Source organism: Acanthisitta chloris, unplaced genomic scaffold, assembly GCF_000695815.1.
Source record: "Acanthisitta chloris isolate BGI_N310 unplaced genomic scaffold, ASM69581v1 scaffold7096, whole genome shotgun sequence".
Lineage (NCBI taxonomy): Eukaryota > Metazoa > Chordata > Aves > Passeriformes > Acanthisittidae > Acanthisitta > Acanthisitta chloris.
Window position 1 is genome coordinate 17,566 of NW_008680091.1, and position 22,436 is coordinate 40,001.

Consider the following 22,436-nt stretch of genomic DNA (forward strand, 5'->3'; position numbering starts at 1 on the left):
GTGACTTTAAAGGCCTAAAGTGACCCTTACTGAATTCATGGCTATCTCAAACACCTGCAGCTGTGACACCTTTCCTGCCGGTGTATCTGTGAGATCAGTATTAATGTCTCACCTGAGCTTTCCTCCTGCTGTTACATGCTATTTCACTGCATCTGGATCAAACATTCCTCTTTTTGTTAGCAGCACACCTAGTTTTCTTATCAAGTCTGTAGACCCTTCTCACTGGTTTTGATGGATGGCATTCCATATTGATTGGAATAACTTAACAGTCCTTCCAGTACACAGCTGCTCCTTTAGCATTGTTTTCCTCTTCAAGGTCAGGGATGATGGTGCTTTTACACCATCTGCTAGCACTGCTGACATTGCTGTACATTTATCTTCTAATTCTCTGAAGTTTTTATGGAGATGAAATTGCTGCTGGTTTATTTTCATTTGTATCATTGAGTGGTAAGTCAAAGTAAACTGTTAGGTTTTCCGTATTTCCCATTTGGCTGAGCAGGTCATGATCTTTATGTCATCCAGGCATTTATCTCTAGAATGCAGATTTTCAGCAAGCCAGAGCCTATATGCTAGAAGACCAAAGTTCTCCACTGTAGGCAAAACCCGTTATTACCTGTTGCTCGTGTGCATCAGCTGTTACTACTGACCTGCAGATGCAGTGCACTGTGTGGTGCCCATGCTGTTCCTTATAATTATTTCCTGCTTAACTAGGGCAAACTTGCAATACACAAATTCCACAAAATCTGCAACTTGTTTTTCTGTCTCTTGAAAGAATACTATTCATGGTTTTCTTGATGATTTCTCCATCAAGTTACTGTAGAAAAGATGGTTTGTTCATCTCTACATTACACTCAGACTCACAGGTGTTGCTTCTTTTTCTGGTGGTGTCACCATGAGCCTAAAACTTATAGTTTTAATGTCTCTTTTGATACTTTCCCTTCTGCACTTGCACATTTCATCTCCAAATGCTCTGCTACTTCAGTTCATTTGGAAGGCTCAGGGAGACTCATAAAACTTGCAGAAATCCTGGGGAGGCTCTGCAGTGTGAAGCCTGGTGCATCCAGGCTCCGGGTGTGCATTTGCTCCATCTGCACTAGGGGGGCTTCTTGCTATGCCCCAGGGTAGGATGACCAGGAGCTTAACACCATCCCTGAGTTTCTACTTAAACTGCTTGAGCAGAAGAAGGCTTGTTTTTGTTTTCTGATATGGTAGCTGAGTGCTAGAAGGAAAATTGTAGTTGCTTACCCAGCTATTGTGGTACCGAAGTACAACAAAGTAAAGTTTCCTGTCTTAAAACTCCAGAGTCTTGTTGGGGTTTGCTTGTATTTTTTAAGACATTTGCAGGCTTTTATCATGTTGATGTTACTTTTCTTTTTACTTCCTAGTGGTGCTATTTGCCAAGTTGCTGAAGGAACTCTGCTGTATATACAGTATATACAAATTAGTTTTCTACTGCCTAATCTCTCTGTGCCTTATCTTTCTGTGTGGTTTAAGTCTTCCATTTTTTAGTGAAGTCTTATGTAAAAAAATGAAAAGATATGTTCCTTTGCTTTTCTGTGATACTTAGACTCTTGTTTTACTTCTTATAACATTGACTACATCATGTAAGTGAAAGGAAGACAGATGTGAAGCTGAGGCTGAACACCAGCCTACCACTTAGTTTTTCAACCAAGTATATCATTATACTCCAGAAATAAACTATGTGCCGAGCATGGTACAGGCAGGGTGAAATACGAGTGCAGAGTGAGGCCACACCTTGAATATTGTGTACAGTTCTGGGCCCCTCAGTTCAGGAAGGATATTGAGGTGCTGGATCAGGTCCAGATAAGACCAGTGAGGCTGGTGAAGGGACTGGAGCACAAGTGCTATGAGGAGAGGCTGAGGGAGCTGGGATTGTTTAGCCTGGAGAAGAGGAGGCACAGGGGAGACCTTATCACCCTCTACAGCTCCCTAAAAGGAGGTTGTATTGAGGTGAGGGTTGATCTCTTCTCCCAGGGGACCAGCAGTGGGACAAGAGGGCACAGACTCAAGCTCTGCCAGGGGAGGTTTAGGTTGGATATATTAGGAAGAGATTTTTTACGAAGAGAGTAATCAGTCATTGGAATGGGCTGCCTGGGGAGGTGGTGGATTCACAATCCCTGGAGGTTTTCAAGATGAGACTGGATGTGGCACTTGATGCCATGGTCTAGTAATGACGGTAGGGTTGGACTCGATGATCCTTGAGGTCTCTTCCACCCTGGTTGATTCTATGATTGTATGATTTGTAGGCTTCTGGGTTTGTTTTTTTTCTATGAAGTTTAAGATACCTTAACCTGCTTCCTAATAATATCTGCTACAGGGTAGTAATCAGCCTTTTAATGAACATTTTGTTTCTTCAGCTAGCTTTTAGCTCTCAGGGTAACTAGATGCCTCAACACTGACTGTAACACAAGTGATCTCTCACCCAGCTCTTGCCTGGCAGGGAGGAGAACATTTTAGGACCCTCCTGCACTCTATTCTTAGTGCTCTGAAGAATGCAAAAGCAGGTCATGCATGTGAACCCCTACTTGACTCCTGCGCAGACAGCTGGTTGTTGCCTGACACAGAGAGTTTGTATTCAGTGGGCGAGACCCAGTGCTCCCGGGCACGTTCAGCCTCAGTCGGGCTGTGGGAATGAATGAGCTCTGCCATCTGGGCCGGCCAGCGCAGCCCTTTGTCCGCGGCCCAGTTTCACCCAGCACCTGCCCGCCGGGTGGCAGCATCCTGTCGCTGTTCGCCTGCTGCCGCGCCGAGCCGGCGCTTTCTCCGGTGTCTCGGGGATTGGAAGAGCAGCCAAATCTCTTTATTGTCTTCTGGCTGCTTTCATCGTTCTTCCAAAGTGTCAGTGCATTCTTTGTAGATCAGGACACACGCTGAATTTTGTATTGTTTCTGGCTGCTTAACGCTGAACGGTCGCTGAGGGTAGTATTGTGCTCATCAGTGCCTCGACGGTTTGGAAGACTTCAGAGTTTTCATTTTAATCCTTTTGCAGGAGGGCAGTCTGTCAATGAGTCTTGGGCACGGGAAAAAGAATTGTTCAAGTATCTGTTCTGGTTAATTATATCATTACTACCACCTGTCCTCTATTTCCTCCCCCATCCTATAGAATGTTCTGACACATTTTGCAAGCAGTTTCCTAACTCCTTTCCAACTCATCATGCACACAAAATACCCTTTGTTTAGTGAGAATTGTTTCCTAAGGAACAATGGGAGATAGTAGCCATGTGGATTTAAGTGTGACACAGAGAAAAAGCAAGAGGAATTACAGAAACTCCTCTGGCTTTATGAATAGGAGTTGGTTATCACACTTGAAACTTCTGTTTCTCAGTTAATGTAAAACAGCCCCTATGAAGGAAGAGCTTTAGAACTTTTCTCTTTAAAAGGATCATGTTTAGCTCAGCATAGTGAGGTTTTCTCTCTCTCTCTCTCTCTCTTTTTTTTTTTTTTTTTTAAGGTAATAGCCTTGTGTTCTGTCCTTAACTGGAAATTTGTCTTTTGTAAAATTTGTGTGCCAAGTTTTCTTCTCCAAATTAGACATGTCAAAAAGTGTTGGCAAAGGGTGGGCAGCTCTGGTGTGGGCATTAAATGATGGATAGGGGAAATGCTGTGGTCTCTGAGCACTGTCTGCAAATATTTATTTTTTTGTTTCCTTGCTTGTGTTCACAGACTTATTTCTTTAAGATAACTTTATAGAACAGTGCAAAGGAGCTTTGTGCTATTTTAAATCCTTTGAGTTAAAAATGTCTCATCCTTTAGCCTTTTGTATTGGTAAAGGTTATTGAAGTCTTGAGAATGTCAAGGCTGATAGATTGGGAAGTGTTATAAATTGTGGCCCAATAAATTGGCAGGAGCCAGTTCAACTAGGAAATTTATTGATTGAGCAAGGCTTCAGCAAGCAGAACAGCGCTGTGCGGCCGGGGAGTCTGTGCTCCGCCAACGGCGCACGCCCCTCCCCACAGCCCCGGGGTGAGACTCGTCTATTCCCGCTCCGTGCAGCTCTTCCGGTCGCTCTGCGCCTGCGCGAGCTGTTGCTAGGGACGCTGCTCCCGGTGTTGCTCGGCAGTCTTGTTCCCGCCTGCTTGTGATCGGAGAGCTGGCAATTCCCTTCCCGATGCTTTCGTGTGTAGGTTCCTCGACCTGTTGTACACTTTTTAACTTTTTACCTATATTTTCTATTCTACAATTAGGCCTTTTTACATATATTGCTTAACTTGCAGGATTCTTTGTGTTAATAAGCTAAAGCAATCCTAAGGTTAGTGTTCTACACATCTGGCAAGATAAGATAACATCCTGCTGTGAGCTTCTACCTTGACTTGTTTCGCTTCAGCAGGTTCTTAATTGCCTTTTGGATCTCACTTTGTTTGCCCGGCTGGCGCATCCCTAAATTCCTTTCTTGGGGCCCATTCCTCTTATCACTTCCTTCTTGGCCCTGGTTAGTATCTCCTCTCTTTGCAGTGTGCATGTCAGTGTAGAGCAAGGACAAACAAACAGGCGATGCCAGCTGTGCCAGCCGCTTAGTAAGAAACTCCCAGTCTATCACTGATTAGTCCTTTTTTTTTAGCTTCTTTGTTTCACCCCTCTTTTCTAAGTACTAAACAAATTCTTTTACTTAGAATATTTCTCTAAAGTTTTCTGAATATATTTGCCCTATACCTTTTACATATGGTTTTATTCAGTGTTCAATGAACAAACTCATATGCAACCTTTTACAGGAAGTATTGGAGATTATGTGCATTAGTAACAAATTCAAGGGGCATGTTTTTGTACACATAATTTTCAGCCTTTCTTAATTCAGTGTATTTCAGTTCCAGTTTTGTTGGCTTATGTTAGCCTGGAGACTCAGTCAGCGAGGACTAAAGTTGTTTCCATCTCTCTCCGTAGTCTGACCTGAAATGTGTCCAGGATGCAAAAGGAGGCTCTTTCTACAGAGACCATTGTCCTGTGTTAGGTAAGTTGAAGGGGAAGTAAATGCATATTGATGTATATTAATTATACTTAGTCTGTTTTTTCATTCTTTTTGAAACGTCATCTAAAAGGTCTGTCCTTACCAGTGAGATATAAGTAGTAACATTTCTATGCATTAATGATAAATTGTCATGCTTTTCAAAATGGTGTGTGGTATCAGTGTGCCAAGGGGATGGCGGGGAGCTAAGTGTTGGCGAGGTTATAAATTGAATTATGTGTCCTGTGCACTGTATTTCTAAAGAGCCAAACATAGCTGTGCTTTCTTATAACACCGTCTTAAATATTCAGAGATGTTCAGTGAAGTAGCAGTTACATGGCCATAAACAAGAATCACTTGAACATACAGCCTGTTACTTTACAGTAATTCTGGTGTATGTTGTGAAAACTTGGTTCAGGTTTTCTGTATTAGGTATTGCACTGACTTATTCCTATAGTGTATTACTTGGGCTGTAGACATGTGCAGAGTATAAAAAATGATAGCTAGGTGTTTTTGGATTTTTAAATATGGGCAAGTTGGGATAAAGGTTATAGATTATTGGGCATGGATTTCTTTTTTACTAATACATATGTCCTTGGCAAAACACCTGGTCATGAAACAGGACACTAAATTTTACTTCTTGTCTCAAGTTTCTTAGTATACTTCAATTTGTAAAAAAAATTAGCTGATAGTAGTGGCTGTTCTAAAGTGATAATTCTCTGTTTACTAATCTTAATCTAATTACTCACACAAGTACTCGAAGTATGACCACCAAGCACTTTTGTTTATTGACAGCATTGGTGCAAAGCTGAAAACAGTAAAGGTCTGTTTTGTGTAGAAAAATAACCAGTTGTTTGAGGTGTCACTTAGCTGTTTACTGATAAGCAGATGAATTGTTTGAAAGCAAAAAGCCAAGACACTGATCTTTGTATCTTGCTTCTGTACTTAACATTCATGTTGTCACTTCACTCTGATGTGAATAAAAATAGAAAAGCAGTAATAGGGTCTTGCTGGTTCTTTATTACAGAGGTACCTTAGGTTCTTATTCATGCCCTTCATTCATTTTGGTTCTTGCCTTAAAAGTACAGGTCTGTGTTTTCTGCATATAGCTTACTTGTAGGGTGGTACCTGATTTGTATGCATGATATCAGTCACTAGAGATAGTGGGAGACTATTCTTTGTTAAATTCTTCCCTTTCACTCTATTAAGTTGCTCTTAATGGATGACAATGAACTGAGTTCATCATTCTTGCCACATTATGCTCCATCTTCTCAGTCTTACTCTTTGTTACAACATCTGTCGCTTTTATTTGTCTTCTGAATGTAATTGACAGATATGTTCATGCTGTGAATTTAAATTTATGGTTGCATTAAAAACTAGAAAGTTATTTTTTAAACTTGGTTATATTTGAAGTAGTGTCCAACTAATACTCCAGGAGGGGCCTCATTAATATGGAGTCATCTGTAGCTGGGACAAAATACGAGGACTGATTGTTTAGTATGGCATTGGTGACCTGCTGAGACAGAATACAATCCCAGCGATTTGCAGGTGATAGCAGGTTGGCAGAGGGGTGTGGTTGAAAGTAGAGCTTAATTTCCAAGAGCCTTGAGGAAGTGAAGAATTTAGTGAATGGAGTTCAATCACAAGTGCGGTTTTTTTGCACTCCGGGTGAAGTAAACCTATGCACCCATAATTCCCAGGCTGGGGATTGTGAAAACCTGAGTGAGGAGCTTTGCTGAGGAAGACCTGAGTGTTGCACTGAATACCAAATTGAATGAGATAGAAGAGTGCTGTTGTTGCAAATAAGGCAAATTTCACAATGGGCCTTATTAGGACGGTGGTGGGCAGCAGAATAGGAAAGGTTATTACCCCTCTCTTTCTCGGTGGTGATGAAGCTTTGTCTGGAATTCTGTGTCCTCTTTGTGTCATTGTCTTCCCATCTCTGCTTTCCTTTCTTCCCAGTTTTGCAAAATTGTAAAGGATCTGATGGTATGCTGCCAAGGTGATTAAGACACAGAGTATGTGAATTGCTAGGAGGAGAAACTGAGCTTCTTTGGTCTAGTAGGAAGGAGGTTAATAGGTAATCAACCTGTGCCCACTTGAAGGGGGATTGAAGGTGATGGCACCAAAATTTTGGTAGTGGCATAAAACCAAATGGTTGTGGCCTTAAGGCCACCATAAGTGACACAAGAGATTCAGATCAGATACTGAAGAAATTTTCCTGTTCTGTGTACACATCTATATTGCAGCACTGGAAAAAGTTACTTTGATATGTTGTGGAACATCAGCCCTTGAGGGCTTTCAGGACTCAGATAAGCAAAGTTACAATTGATCTCAGCTGCTTGTTAGTTCAGCTTTGTGTGGGTTATCAGACCAGATGAGTTCTAGAAATCATTTCCTCTAAATAATATTCTATAATTATTTGCTGTGTTATGTCTCTTCCTTTCTTAGACTTTCCTGACTCATCAGGGATGTCCCTGGGATGTTTGCTGTCTAAGGTTTCGATCTTTCAAGTTCTACATCAGTAGCTTTTCTGAAGAACTGATCTTTGTCTTCTGCAGAAGGGACCATTTTCCATGTGATGTGTGTTTTGCTGTGAGGGTGAAGGATGCAGACTGAAAATACTGTTTCATCTGTAGGTCCTTTAAGCTAAGGCCTGGATAGAAAGAAGTCACTGGGTGGTCACAGAAGTTGAAGTTCGTTGAACGTGGGCATTTATTCATGGCCGTGTTTTGCTTTTCAGTAGTTTCCTTCAGAAAGGTGTCCCTGCCCATGGTGGGAGGGTTGGAACTAAATGATCTTAACGTCTCTTCCAACCCTAACCATTCTGTGATTCTATGATACTCTTCTTCACTGTTCTGTCCTCTGGAGACTTTTAGTGCTGCAGCCAGTGTTCCCAACATCTGGTGTGGAATCCAGGCTCTGGAATCAGTCTCCCTCCAAATAACGTTTTTCTTTGTATCAGGCTGTTTGTTTGTACCTGTTGCATGCAAGGATCCTCTCTCCGTTATTACCTCTTGCTTGCAAGAGCCAAAACAAGCACTGTCCCCTTGGAGAGAGCAATACTGCTATAGGAATCTTACTCACCCTGTCCTTTGCCACTGATGTTGCCATTGAACTCAGTTTACATGACTTCTGCAGTTGTCATACTCTTCACTATTCCGTGGATGGCACCCGATACCTTCTTCTGTTTTTTGCGATGAGGAGCTCCACAAGCATGTTGTCTCATTAGTTAACATGGCTAAATGTGTACATGTATGCCATTTCCCTCCAGCTAATGAACTTTTGCAGTGACATGTCTTTTGAAAGGAGGCATTGTCCAAGGAGAATGTTTTAATTTTAAATTTGCAGGTTGCATTTTTTTTAATTGTCATTTCCTCACTTGAAAGGTTAAAAATCTTCACCATTTTTCATTTTGGAGGTACTCTTTTGCCAGTGCTTTTTCCACATTCAGGAGCTGACCCGTTTGAAAAACTGCTTTGTGTGAGCTTTCTGCTCTTCTGTCAGCCTCTGAGTGGCACTTTGTATATGACACTCTCAAAATGATCAGAGCTTTTATGTATTTAGATGTCTGACATTCATGTCGTAGCTGTTATGGTCCCAGTTAGAGCCGATAGTGGAGCTCATTGCAAGTATTTAGCTTTTGTCGGTGTCATTCCTATTTGCCTTGTAAACTCAACAAGAAACACACAATTCTATAGCCAGAGGTGCAGAGGCGTTTTTACCTGTTGGTCACTACGGTTGCATAGACATTGGTGTGGAGTCACCATCCCTGGAAGTCTTCAGAAAACGTGTGGATATGGCACTTGGAACATGGTTTAATGGTGAACATGGCAGTAGTGCTGGGGTGGTGGTTGTACTTGATAATTTTAGAGGTCTTTTCCAATCTTAAGGATTCAGTTATTGTGTCTCAGATTAACTTCTGTTCTTTAAATTGGCTGAAAAGTTAGTGTGTTTATGTAAATATTGGGTTTTTTTACTCCTTTTCAGGTGAGCAAAATGGTAACAGAAACCCTGGTGGGCTGCAAATAGGTGACCTGGTAAACATTGACCTTGACTTGGAAATCGTGCAGTCTTTGCAGCATGGTCATGGAGGGTGGACTGATGGCATGTTTGAAACTTTAACAACCACCGGAACGGTTTGTGGCATTGATGAGGATCATGACATTGTAGTACAATATCCAAGTGGCAACAGGTTTGTTACGTAGTCTTCATCATTGGTTCTCACAAGCTTCCTCTGCTTTCAATGCTACTGGTCACTTGGTGCCAGAAACTTTCTCTTTTGTGTCTAAGATTTCCTTCTATAGTGTGTAATGAGGACTTACCTTTAGAGATGATTTAGTAGGAAAAGAAGGTTGGTTGCCTCTCTCACTTAGTGGAAATTAGACTCTCAAATAAGAAACGGTGTGCTGGACTATTTAATTCCAAAATGTACTGTTTTAAGCAGTAATTTCTTTTTTTAATTACCAACTGTCTATCCCATGATTTCAAGAGGAATGGTAATACCAATTCATTGTGGGTTTTCAGGAAACTAGGTTAAGGGGACATGGCAAACTTCTGGGAGATCTTGTCTAATATGGAATCACCTACCATGATCTATATCTAGCCTTTTATTATTCAAAGGAATGTTAGTTAATTTAAGTACAGGCCAATACTGGGAGGTGTTGGGGAAGGCAAAAACCGTTCCCTGCAAGTAGTTCAGGTTTTAATTTTGTTGGCCAGCATCTATGCTAACAGGATTCAAACCCAGCTCTGCTGCTGGATCTGAGCTGCTAGGTCCACATGGTTTTGCACTGTTTTGCTCTCACGTACTGGGCTTATCTTTAAAGAGCAGCAAAAGAAATATCATTTCAGTTGTATCTGGAGGCTAACCTGTTCAGTTTGTCCAGAAAGGATTAGCCATGCATTATTTATTCAGGCTTTCCCTCAAGATACTGCTGTTAATATTGCGAAGTAATGCAAAACAAAGCTGTTTTCCCAGTGAGAGGGCAAAGCAAGTGGCTTTTCTTCTGGCAGTTCATGGCATCAGAGCCAGTGAAAGGAGCTGCTGTGTGTTGTAGTCTCCTCCCTGACTAAACAGCTAAATGCCTCTAAATCAGTGAAATTTATAGTACAAATGAGGATAGCTTGATTGAAAATTGAGGTGTATCTAGGACATACATCTAGTTAAAGAGTATTTTGGTAACAATGTTGCAACTTTTGACCTGGGAGGGAGGGGCCAAAATTCTGTGTTCTTCCCACATCATTTCTTGACAGTCCAGTCCTTGGTAAGATAGCTTGGATCTTCTGCTTTTCAACCAGACTCCCCTCCTTCTTTCCCTGGAGAAATAAAAAAAACTGTATAGCTACTTTCAGAACTATCATATTGCTGTCAGCTTGCTTCCCCTTAGGCCAGATATTTCCTTAATTACCTTTACAAATGTACATCTTCAGAGATGAAAACTATATAGAAAGTGGGAAGGATTCAAAACAGTCAGTTAATGACCCACAGACAAAGTTTGTGGACAAAAAATTGCTAACAACAAATACACCATCGTATCCATTTGCAGGAATTTGTAGGCATCCAAGCAACAACTTGTCCAACAGATAATTTTTAAGCATATGTTTCACTTTGTGTGTTTAAAATCTGCTTTGAATGATTCATGGTTTAGGTGGACATTTAATCCAGCTGTTCTCACCAAAGCCAATGTTGTCCGAAGTGGAGATGCTGCTCAAGGTGCAGAAGGAGGCACCTCTCAGTTTCAAGTGGGTGACCTTGTTCAAGTATGTTATGACTTGGAGCGAATCAAACTTCTTCAGAGAGGTCACGGAGAGTGGGCCGAGGCAATGCTTCCGGTAAGGAGTTGTGTCTTTGGGTTCATAGAATGATGAAGCTTGCATAGTATTTCTAGTTATAATTGGTAGTAATGCTTGAATGGTTTGTGAGTCTAAAAGTGATTTTCTTCTAAGTTAGAGAAAGTGTATTTCATCAAACAGTGTAATATTTGTTGACATAGCAATCTGCTGAGCCTGATGAAGCTTAGCTAAAGGCATTAGTGACAGTACGCTGAAACAGTGGAGTTTGTAAAATTTGTGACTTATTGTAAAATATTCATATTTCTAAATACTTTATTTTTAGTATTACTTGCATTTTTGTTTTCTTTGACGCAGACATTAGGTAAAGTTGGTCGCGTCCAGCAGATCTATTCAGACAGTGACTTAAAAGTAGAGGTTTGTGGGACATCTTGGACATATAATCCAGCAGCTGTCTCAAAGGTGGCATCAGCAGGGTCTGCTATAAGCAATGCATCTGGTGGTAAGTTTGAACAACAACCAGTAGTATATGTGTGGCAAGTAATGGTGCTAATTAAAAAATAAATAAGTACCAGTACATAATTTGTATGAAAGGTTAATAATAAACTTGGAGTTTAACCACTTGAAGTTATACTTGAGGAAGATATAAAACAAATCTTGCAGTCAGTATGGAGATGTTGGTTGTTATGTTCGTCATGTGCTTCTGTTTGGTCCCTGTGTAAGTGTATCTTTGGAGGTCTGCTCTAAGGACTTTAAAATTTACATGGCTGGAAGGGGCTTTAGATGGGAATAGGGACTAAGTCATGAAGAGAGTGTCACTGGCAGTAGCAAGGAACCTCCGTGTTTAGTAGGTGGTGTGGATTAGGAAGCATAGGCAAGGGATCTGTTGCAAGCGGTTACTCAGGGTAATATTTTTTCTTTGAAATTTCAGTCTTTTTTATTCAGATATCCTTTGACTAATTACAGTGGGATTTTTGTTGTGTGTCTATGTAATCACACTTGGGTTTTGTTGAACACGCTCTCATTCATCTGATAAGGCAGAAAGACTGCCCAGTGTTTTATGTTCTCTTGGCTCTTTCGCAGATCATTTAAACCAGAAGTTTTGCTTTTTTTGGTCATAGCTAGTTGTTTTTTCCTCTTCACATATTTGCTCTAGTGCCAGGAAACCTTCCTACATAGTTTTCTAGATTTTTTTCCTAGGGAGGCATAGATGCAGTGAGTTTTCTGCAATACAGGCAAAGCCACAGTGTTCATAAAACTAGCAAAAAGAAGTAATACAGCTTAGTGTTTCAAATCATAGACTGAAGTTATTAGAAAGCCTGTTATAGCAGTACATAAATTCATGTTTTTGCCTCATCCCCACCCTTCTGTATTTTATGCTAGACAGGCTGTTGTGGTTCAGTCATTTGTTTTGAAGTGCCTGATGTGACAGTCTCAACTCTCTAAAGGGTATTGGGGTGCAGCTCTTAGAACTCAGTAATATTTTACAGCTGCCATTTTATGGTGATTTATGTATTGCTATGTACATGTCCTTAGAAAGATGACAGATTGAGCTGTTTGTATTTCTGTGTGACTAGGATTGGAATCTTAGTTGTCCTTTGTTTAACAATTATAGAGAGATTATCCCAGCTATTGAAAAAACTGTTTGAAACGCAAGAATCTGGAGATCTCAATGAAGAATTGGTTAAAGCTGCTGCCAATGGAGATGTTGCTAAAGTGGAAGACTTGCTAAAGAGACCAGATGTTGATGTGAGTGTTCTGTTTTGGGAGTACCTCTTCTGGGGACCTGTAATACTAAGGGAGGAAGCTATTCTGAATACTTGCCAGTTGGTATTGTCTGCTTAGAAGTAGTACAGCTAGTTCCAGTGTCTCTTCTCCCATTTATTGTCCTATGAAATGTGTGGGGGCTGTGTGAACATAGAACTGTACACATTTTTTTGCTGGAGAAATTTCATGTTCTTTTGTCTGCCGTGAATTAAAATACCTTTCAACTTCTGGCTGCCAGAGTTGGCACAGAGAACCAAACGCTCCCAATTAGTGAAGAGTCTTCTAAGTCTTTTATTTCAAGGGGGATAGAAGGGTAGATTTTGGGGTGGGTTTTTTTAATGCGGCTATTGTGAGGTTTTGTCTTGTTTTATTAACTTACAAGGTAGATCATCCAATCTGTGGTCTGTCAGATCCCTTTTACCAACTCATACCCTAGTACTGAAAAGTCTCAGAGAAAATGCTTAATACTTACAGGACTTGATTTAGGGAACATATTTTAAAATCACAATGGGATGTTTATCTCACTACAGCAGTAGTAATTCTTGCAGGTAAGGGACTGAACTCCTTTAAGTCTGAGGACTAATTTGTAGCTCAGGATTATACAAAGCATGGTATTTTGTTCAGACTAGCTCCTGTTGTTGCCATGAATTAGAAAACAAAGTTAAATATTTGTTAGAGCAGAGGACGGGTATAATTCTAAGGCCTGTTCTCAAAATCTTGCCTTCATGGTAGCCCAAAGAAAGTTTTTAATCCAACTATCATTAATGTTTAATGTTTCAAATAAATCAATTTCTGCTTCTTTCCTTCAATCTAGCTAATACTATAAAAATGAAATAGAAAAAAACTGGGAGGTCATCTGTATGTACTAGAAAGACATCCAAGAAATGGTCATTTAATTCTAAGATACCTGTGCTGTTGCTAAACAGTCTCATAGGTGTCTGTGTATCTTGCAACTTACCTCCAAGTATTGATATGCTTCCAGGTAAATGGGCAGTGTGCTGGACACACAGCTATGCAAGCTGCTAGTCAGAATGGCCATGTCGACATTTTGAAGTTGCTTCTGAAACAGAACGTGGATGTGGAAGCAGAGGTAACCTAAATATTTCAAAATACACTTTGTGTCCTTAAATTTTAAGCTTTGGTGCATACATAAGGATTCTGCTGGACTTGCCTTCTCTTTAAATGTCAGACTGAAAAATTGTGTTTATTACTGTGGTTATATTCCCAGATTATACTCTACTAACAATATTATAAAGGGTCAATATCTAATTCTTTAGCACTTCTAATTAAATGCAATATAATTTAAGTGTAATAGAGCTGTGTAAGTTAGTATGCTGTGGCAGTGGATGAAGACCCTTCAATCTTTGTTGCATTTCAACAGTAGAATACAATAGGCTAGCACACACTGCCTGTGGCGGTGAGGGTAAGAGATGTTTTTGGGTGCTGCATCCCCTACTTAAGATGCTTGCTGTGCTTCTTATAGACAGTATTCAGTTAGGAGAAAGTTTTGCATTCTTAACTAAAGCCAGTTTAAGTATAAAGTTAGAGCAGTATCTTTGGGTAGTAACTGCCAGCTCTCCTTTCAGTTTTTCAGTGCCTTTTTTGTTGCTTCACTGAAAACGGAAGGGTTTCTCTTGTTTAGGATTTTTAGAATTATTGTTGGTGAGAATTATCTATCAGCAGACTGTGATATTTACATTTTGAATTGATTTTGACTCATTTGTTTATGCAGAATGCACTAATACTGCAACCACTTCTCATTTTGTGAAGCGCAAGAAGGATCTGTCAAATTTGGTTTAATAAAAGCTGAAGCCCAGCAGAATGCTGAGAAGTTAATAGTGTGCCCAGTCATTGTTGACATAACAGATAAATAACTTTGCATTCTTGGGCATTTAGCATTATATTGCATTTTATACACAGAAGTTATAAAATGTTAAAACATTGAGGAAACAATTATGTAATTCTTGGGCCTAAATTTATTTTTATTTTCACAGATACAGTATTACTTTACAAAGATTTTCTGCTAAATTCTAAAGATGGCTGAGATTTGACGCAGTACATATTGCTGTGGTCTGATTTCTGTGAAGTAGCTTCACTTTAGAAGTGGTGCTTTCACTGCAGTGCATAGCATATACTGTTACAAATCAGCCTAAACTGCTTTCGGTCTGTACAATGGTGTCAGAGCTGCCGTGTGTTAATCAAGTGGTGGACTTATGCTTTCTTCTTGGTAGAAGGAAGGGTTAGAAGCATTAGAGAGGTAGGTAGAAGCACTGCTTAAACAGTTTCAAGACAATACACCTGCTAATCTGCTAGCACGAGAATTGTGAAGAGTTCATGTTTGCTCAGGCTTCATAAGCATCATAACACTAGCCTATAAAAAATCGTCAGGGATTTTGAGTTTTCAAGCCTTTTTCACATAACTTTGAGTTGCTTAGGTGAAGATGGTATTCCCACTTAATTATATCATTCCCTTAGATACTGCAACATTCATAATTTGCATAATATGATTAGATTAATGGTTATATTTTTCAGGCTTTAAAAAAATGCCATCTGTTTATCAATTGTCACGCAAAGACCCAGTAGAGCCATCCCATTAAGCAGAGAGCAAAAATTTAGTCCATCTATTTTACTGTTGTGGTCTATGGCATGGAATCAATGCATAAAGATCCTTATTTTCCTTGCCTTTGAACTAAGTTGGGTATACTTACAGTCATTACTGCAGAGTATATGCATTAATTATGACATTTTTGGGGGTTGCCTCGTATTGTTGTCTCCTGTGTTTGTCTCTGAGGGCTTAATGTAGAGTACAAGTGGCCTCTGTTTAGTCAGAAAACAGTTTGTCAGTGACAGAGCTCAAAAAGCCTGATGGTAGATACTGCACAGTAAAAATACATAGCCTTCTGGTCTGCCAGTTGTTATGTTGACAGTACTGACAATATTGTTGACATGTATAGAAATATTGTGCTTATAATATTTGGACTTATATCTAAATGTAAGTATTTGGACAGATGATTAACTAGTTGTTAGCTTTTTCTAGATATATTAATGCTATTGTGTAGAAACGGCACAGTGGGATTTAGCTCCTGAGCTTGGTTATTTGGATGCTGAGCTAAAAACAGACCCACGTGATCTTGGACCTCTGATCATCAAAATAGGAATTCTGTACATTAAGATTTTATAAAATCGGGGATTTGAGTCTCAAAATTTGAGTATGGTAAAAGTAAAATATTCAGTAATTACGTGGGGATTCATCCATAAATATCTCTGTATTTTGCTGACTGCAAGTAAGAAAAGACAAATTACCACACACCTTTGAAACGAAGAGCTCTGTAAACACAAATATTGTAGCAGTTTAGCACTATTATCATGTTCTTGGTAAGAATTACCTCATAATGATCTTTATAACCAGATGAGAAATACAGACAAGTTCCCCTTTTTGATCCTTTCCCCTTCCAAACGTGTGACCTTTGGCATCTTTTGACTGTTTGTTAGATGGGCCTGAGAAGGAATTCTGATATCTGACCAGACAATTTGGTAGTATCAGTTGATTTGGAAGGCATATAAATATGTTTTCAAAAGCTATTAAAACTGGTGTTGAGTGACCTGACCATCTTGAAAGCTGTATTTTCAAAAAAGTATATTTGATAATTAGCAGATAAGTCATCTTCCACCATTTTAAATGCTGTAACTAGTGTCGTGATATATTGTAATTGTGAAAATGTGGGGGGTTTTTTGCATTGATCCTAAAATACATTGGGAATGTGTTATAACAAAAAATAATTTTGAAAGATGTTGCTGAAGAAGTAAATTGATAAGGGAAACTAAGGCTACATTAAGAGCTAGTGAGCCTGTGATCAGTCATGATTTGATCTTACAGTTTTCAGGATTTCTCTATTTTCAAAATCTTAGAAATGTGTAGTAATATTACACTTGCACAAAAATTCCCTTAGAAACTAGCTTGTGGAAGCTATTTCATTGAAACCTGTTACATACCTTACATTTTACTTTTGGCTTTTGAATATCTTCATTAATGCTGAAATTACTCGATTAATATTGTAAAATGTTTCATGTTGCGCAGTCAGCTTTCGCGAATGCTAACCCAAACTGGCAAATGTATGACTTTCATACCTTAATTCTTAGTTTGGGTGAAACTGAAGCAAACTGAATCAGAGTTTTAATGCTGTGAATCATCATCATAGAATCAGAACTTCTTAATTTCAGCATCGATCACAAATTTCCTTTGGAAAAAGTTTATTGATTGAGAACTAAGATACATGCAACAAACCCTAATAAATATTATTCTAATTGTAAGAACAAGGCAGTTCTCATGTCTTCTACCATGATTTGGAATCTGTAACATTTCCTGGGTTACAGGAAGTGTTGCCCTGGAATACTGAATGTAATGTTGTTTGAGAGTCAGATTTTGTTTGTCTTTTGTGTGCGTTTTTGGTTGATTTGGTTTGAGGTTTTTTTGATAGTGGTTTGTTTTGGGTTAGAAACCCAAATGAACCCCATTTGAGTTTGAACACATCACAGAAAGTTTCAGGGCTATAGTTGTATATGGTATAGAAGATGTTTATATACGAACAGGTTCTTCATGCTCTGTTGCAGTGATTTGAGCAATTGTTTTAATTAACTATTTGAGGTCATGGTTGTCTAAGTTTTCTTTTTAAAGAAATCACACATGCACAGTTGTTCGGTTTAAACTAATCTTCGTGTTCCAATGCAAAGGAAATGTGGAATAGGCTGGGTCACATGAGTGTTTGTGCTTTAGGACAAAGATGGAGACAGGGCCGTCCATCACGCGGCGTTCGGCGACGAGGGAGCCGTGATAGAGGTGCTGCACCGCGGCAGTGCCGATCTGAACGCGCGCAACAAGCGCAGGCAGACTCCGCTGCACATTGCTGTCAACAAAGGCCATCTGCAAGTTGTGAAGACTTTGCTGGACTTTGGCTGCCATCCTAGTCTCCAGGTAAAGGAAATTTTAATGTAGGATCACTTTTTAGCTACTGAATTTTATGATTTGCTGTGTGTAGGTGATAGAATAATTAAAAAAAAATGGGATTGAAAGGAACAGACCTCATAAAGTTGTCTGTCTCAACCTTTACCCCAACATATGATCAGCTGTAACAAAAATGCTATTAGATGTTTGTTTCTTGACAGCTAGACTGACACCTGATTTATTCTAACCAGTTGATAATAATTGTGTTTTCACAGACCAGTTATTTGTGATTGTTAACTTTCCCTCCCATACGTGTTTGCTCCTTCTGCAAGCTACAGTTTGGCTGATGATACTGTGGAATGTTTCGTTCAAAGAAACCTTTTTTCTTCTTTCATAATTGATCTGTCATTGATTGAACTTTTTAGCCAGATTCTAGGTAAAAAGCTGAACATGTGAAAGAGAAAGCTCTCATGCATAGGGCTCAAGTACTGTAATTTCACAGGGAGTTTTATGTATAATGAATGTGGTGGAAGCTGTAGCATAAGTGCAACGTCCTGTTGAGAAGGTAGAGTAGAAACCAGCTATCAAATAAGCAGGTATTCACATTCTTCATGAGCTGAACACAACTGTGTGCACTGCATTAGTGAAACCAATGAGAATGGTGAGTTTGAAGAGGTTTGGAACAGAAAGCAAAAGTGGTAATATCTTGAGCAAATCAAGATCCGCAGGAGTAACACATTACCTCCTTGTTTTGCTGTGTCAATAGTCAGAGTTACTTGGGGGTTTTTTAAGCTGTATGTCCACATGATTGTTTATTTATCTGCTTCTACCTGACTGTTCAGGTAGTGTCTTGATCTTGCTGAGGTTGAGCCGTTAGCCAGCTCATGTCCATCCAGACCCTATTTAGTATTTGTTGAATAGTAGGTATAATAAGGAATTTGATGTGCTGAGGTCAGTAAAGGGTGACTGTATATCACATAATGGTGTATGGGTAGCCAAAGTGGATTTGCCTGACTTTAATTTATAGAATTCTGTTTGAATTGAAAAATTCAGTAGAATGTGCTTTGACTCTCTATCTGGGAAATGTAATTGTCATTGAGAAGAATGAACTTAGAGATGCTGCATGTCTGCTGAGGAACTGCGATGTGGGAATGTGAGTGGGTGATTGATTTGGTCCATGAGAGCACAGGGCAGTCAGACTGAGGTGTGACTGGAATTTAACTGGCCAGCACTCTACTACTGCAGCCAGTTCACTCTGTAAACAGAAACGTGTTAGGTCTGTATACAGTAAATTCAGGAAATATTATTAATGAAACCAATAAAAGCTACAAAGCTACATAATTTAGTTTTGGCAAACTGGTTCACACTGGTAAAAGTGTTTCCATATTCTGGCGCTTTTTGTTTGGCAGCTTTTGATTCTCACTGTAAAGATTTGTTTTTGTACCAGTGTATTGCTAAAAACGTTCAGTTTCTGTGTCAGTCAGCTTGCAGTTGAGTCAGTGTTGGTGACAAAAGACTTCCTGACTTATATGGTGTGAGAATTTTTCCTGGAAGCATAAATCTAGAGAGTTTGCCTATATAGCTGCAAATAAGCTTAAATGGATGTGTTTTCTCACTCTTAGTCTAGGGCATTTCTCTTCAGTCCTGCCATTTGGGTCCTTGAATAAGTAATGTACAAAAGGCTTCTTAGGAATAAAAAGTACTTTTTTCCTTATTTGGGATATTTGAAAAATAAAGCATCAAGCTCAAAATATAAATTCTTTGCCTGTTCAATTAGGCAATGACGTATTTTTGTATACCTTGTGTGATGTAATCTGGTATTAGCCATAACAAAGCAAAAAAAAAGCTTAATATTACTTTATGACATTGGCCTTTGTTTCATGGAAAATTTATCTTCTTCAGTTAAAATGGCTATGCCTATGTTTATTACCCAGACTGTGTTTTGTGTTGATTTGCTTATGCTTTTATTTCACACTGTCATCTTGGTATTGTCTTTTACATGGTTAGTTACTGGCTCAAGCTCAGCATTCATTACTCAGAATTCCCTACCTCCTTCTGCCTGACCAGTCTTTTCTCTGTTGTGTTAGTTTTTGTTGCCGTCCTGTTACTCAAATTATAATTTGGGCATCAGCTCCATCTGGATGTGAGGCAGAGAGAAGTCACTATCTACACCAGTGTCTTTAGTACTATCAGATGCCAAGCACAGTTCTAGTAGCACTGTGGAATATTGGAGCCCAAGGTAGGGTTAACTCCTGAAGCATTTGCAAAAGTAGAGCAAGAAGAGAAGCCGCTTGCTCTGAACTCTGCAGTATAGCAACACTTTCAGGTCTGGAAGAGCTGTTTTGCTTTTGTGTAGTCAGTTTTCCTAATGGTATTCTAGCATCTTTTTAATGTGAATCCATGCAAAAATTGATATAAATTGTGTCTGGTTTTAGGATTCTGAAGGTGACACTCCACTTCATGATGCAATAAGTAAAAAGCGTGATGACATCCTTGCTGTACTGTTAGAAGCTGGAGCAGATGTTACTATCACCAACAACAATGGTTTTAATGCTCTCCACCATGCTGCACTAAGAGGAAACCCTAGGTAAAGATTTCTTTTTAAAGGTTATTTTATCATTTGGAAAAGGAAAAGAAGTGTATGGGAGCTTAGAATTATGGTATTCTTTCAAAACAACCTTAAACCTGCATGTGGTTATGTTTGCTAAATGTTGGTGTTGCTTAGCTGTGCATCTTTTAATGCTTGGAAGCCATTGCTGGAATGAATCATAGAGTCACAGAATCATAGCTACTGGTTGTCTCAGTTTAATGCTGTATTCAGGTAACTCCAGATCCCTGGGAGATTTCTTGGGGTGGCTGTAAAATTTTGTGAAGTTTTGATAAGTAAGTTATTAAGTAAGATCTTAAAGGTGGGATCTTGAGATAGGGTTTGTAAAAATGTTTCCCTTCTTGAATATTGAAATTGGTAAAGAAATTTGAGTTTTTAAGGAATGCTTGTTTGTGAATAGTTATTGAATATATCATGCAGTTATAAATTGATCTTAGGATTGTTGTGCTGAGTTATGTTTGTCAGTGTAAGAAACACTTGATTTTATTTTCTTAGAAGTACATATAGAAGGAATTTCTTATTTCTGCTTTTATGTAGCAGCTCGACTGAAAAAGTTAATTTTACGGCATAATTTGCTTCATGCTAGCTACATGCTATATGTGTGCATTCAATCTTCAGTTAGATAGCTTTCAAAAAGTATTGCGCTTAAGGTAGAACTTAAGGGAAAAGTTGTGTTGCTGGTTGCTTATTACATTGTGGATAAATAGTATTTATCAAGGCTGTCATGCAATAAGACTTGAGTAATGTTTTATCCTGTAGTGGTGCAGAATTCAGTATAGTTTACACAAAATAAGAAATGTGTGTGTTTGCTAGTTTACTACTAAATTCTGTTTCTCAGTTGAGTAAAGTCGGACCAGTAAGGCTGTACATTAGTATATGGGTTTAAAAACTGGGTTAGCCTCTTAGAACATAGCTATCAAGACTGATAGTTAAAAAGTAAATGTAAGTGTTTATATATGTCTGGGGAATGAAATCACACTTCAGACTAAAAGTAGTGGTTGGAAGTGTTGATAGGATCAATGTGTTTACAGTTTTCTGCAGTGCTCATAAAAGGTCTTTATGAGAACATGTCAAGGTTCAAGTGAAGGGAGCTTATTTTTGGCATTCAGAAGACAATTCTTTCAAGCCCAGCTTGGTAACTTCTTTTCTTAATGTGAATTCTCTATATTTACATAACAGCATTAGTCAGGAGCACTGTTCCTGTCTCCAGTTACCTAGGTAGGGTATTTTTTGTTAGGCTTTTTTCTGCAATGCTTTTCCTCAGCTCTTGCAATAGCTGGTTTGTGTGACAATGATCTCAATATGAGATGTTGGGAAGGTGTATGGGGAAAAAAACGTTCTTCATAGGCATGCTGGAGATTTTTCTGTGGGTCAAGGTTTTAGGAGTGGCAGACAGCTTCTTGGACAAAGGGATCCAGGTTGTCGTTCAGACTAGATCAGTTTGATGGTTGGTAGAATGTGAGACACAGGATTCTAGGGAAAAGTGCACTTTCTCCTTTACTAAAGTATTGCTGGAAGAATAGGAAAATATTTCCAGTATTAGTGATGTGAACCATGTGTGGGTTGCCCCCATACATGGGGTGTCACTTGAATCTAAACCAGGTATTTAATACTCTCCTTTTGGTTGCAGTTATGTCTGAGCACTTGTGAAGCATGCAGGAAGAGAATGTGGTCTCCATCACAGAAGTAGCAGTTTCATGTCAGATATCTAATGCTCACAACATTAGGTATTTTACACATCAGGCTGGGAAGAAATAAATGAAAATGAAACAAAATCTATTTGGATTTCTCCCCCTGGCCAAAAAATCATTGTAATAGTTTGATTCATTTAGGAGTCGAGTTTCATATTCTTGAAGACTTCAGTGATACTTACTTGCTTCGTCATTGATTCTATAGTTCTACCACTCACCTGTTTCTGAATGAAACAAAAAATTTTATATTTGCCACTTCGTTTTTCTAATCTGATATAGAACAATGGATATTACTAATCTGTTAAACGTAGTAAACCCAAGCTAGTTAAAACACTGCTAAAAATAACCCCCTGAACTTCAGCTTGTAGCTGCTGTGGGTCACAAACAGTATATAACAGGTTCTGCTTGAAGCCTTACTTAAGGACCTGTCCCTCCTAAACTGAGCTTTCCTGCTCCACCTGAACGGAAGTTTTTGTGGCTTCAGGATGTAGTGCCTTGTATGGATACAGTGCACTAAATTATCTTTAGGTTCAAATATAGAAATATATAATCTTATAGATTATTTTATGAAAATTAAACATCATATATGTGTATAAACATGTATGCACTTGTGCACATCGTTGTAATTATAAAAATCACATACATAGTAAGCATTTAGGTATTGATAAAGTCCAC

The 22,436-nt window shown here is 39.0% G+C and overlaps 1 protein-coding gene across 1 annotated transcript in view; it reads left to right on the forward strand.

The window, feature by feature from the left end:
- MIB1 (mindbomb E3 ubiquitin protein ligase 1) overlaps positions 1–22,436 on the forward strand; it is a gene marked incomplete at its 5' end in the record, with an annotated part of 68,667 nt that overhangs the window by 8,931 nt on the left and 37,300 nt on the right. The window contains 8 exons of the mRNA XM_009077596.1: positions 4,900–4,966; positions 8,951–9,155; positions 10,612–10,795; positions 11,111–11,255; positions 12,369–12,502; positions 13,503–13,610; positions 17,295–17,492; positions 19,898–20,049. Of these exons, the coding sequence (XP_009075844.1) occupies positions 4,900–4,966; positions 8,951–9,155; positions 10,612–10,795; positions 11,111–11,255; positions 12,369–12,502; positions 13,503–13,610; positions 17,295–17,492; positions 19,898–20,049 (1,193 nt within the window). The remainder of the gene's footprint in view (positions 1–4,899; positions 4,967–8,950; positions 9,156–10,611; positions 10,796–11,110; positions 11,256–12,368; positions 12,503–13,502; positions 13,611–17,294; positions 17,493–19,897; positions 20,050–22,436) is intronic.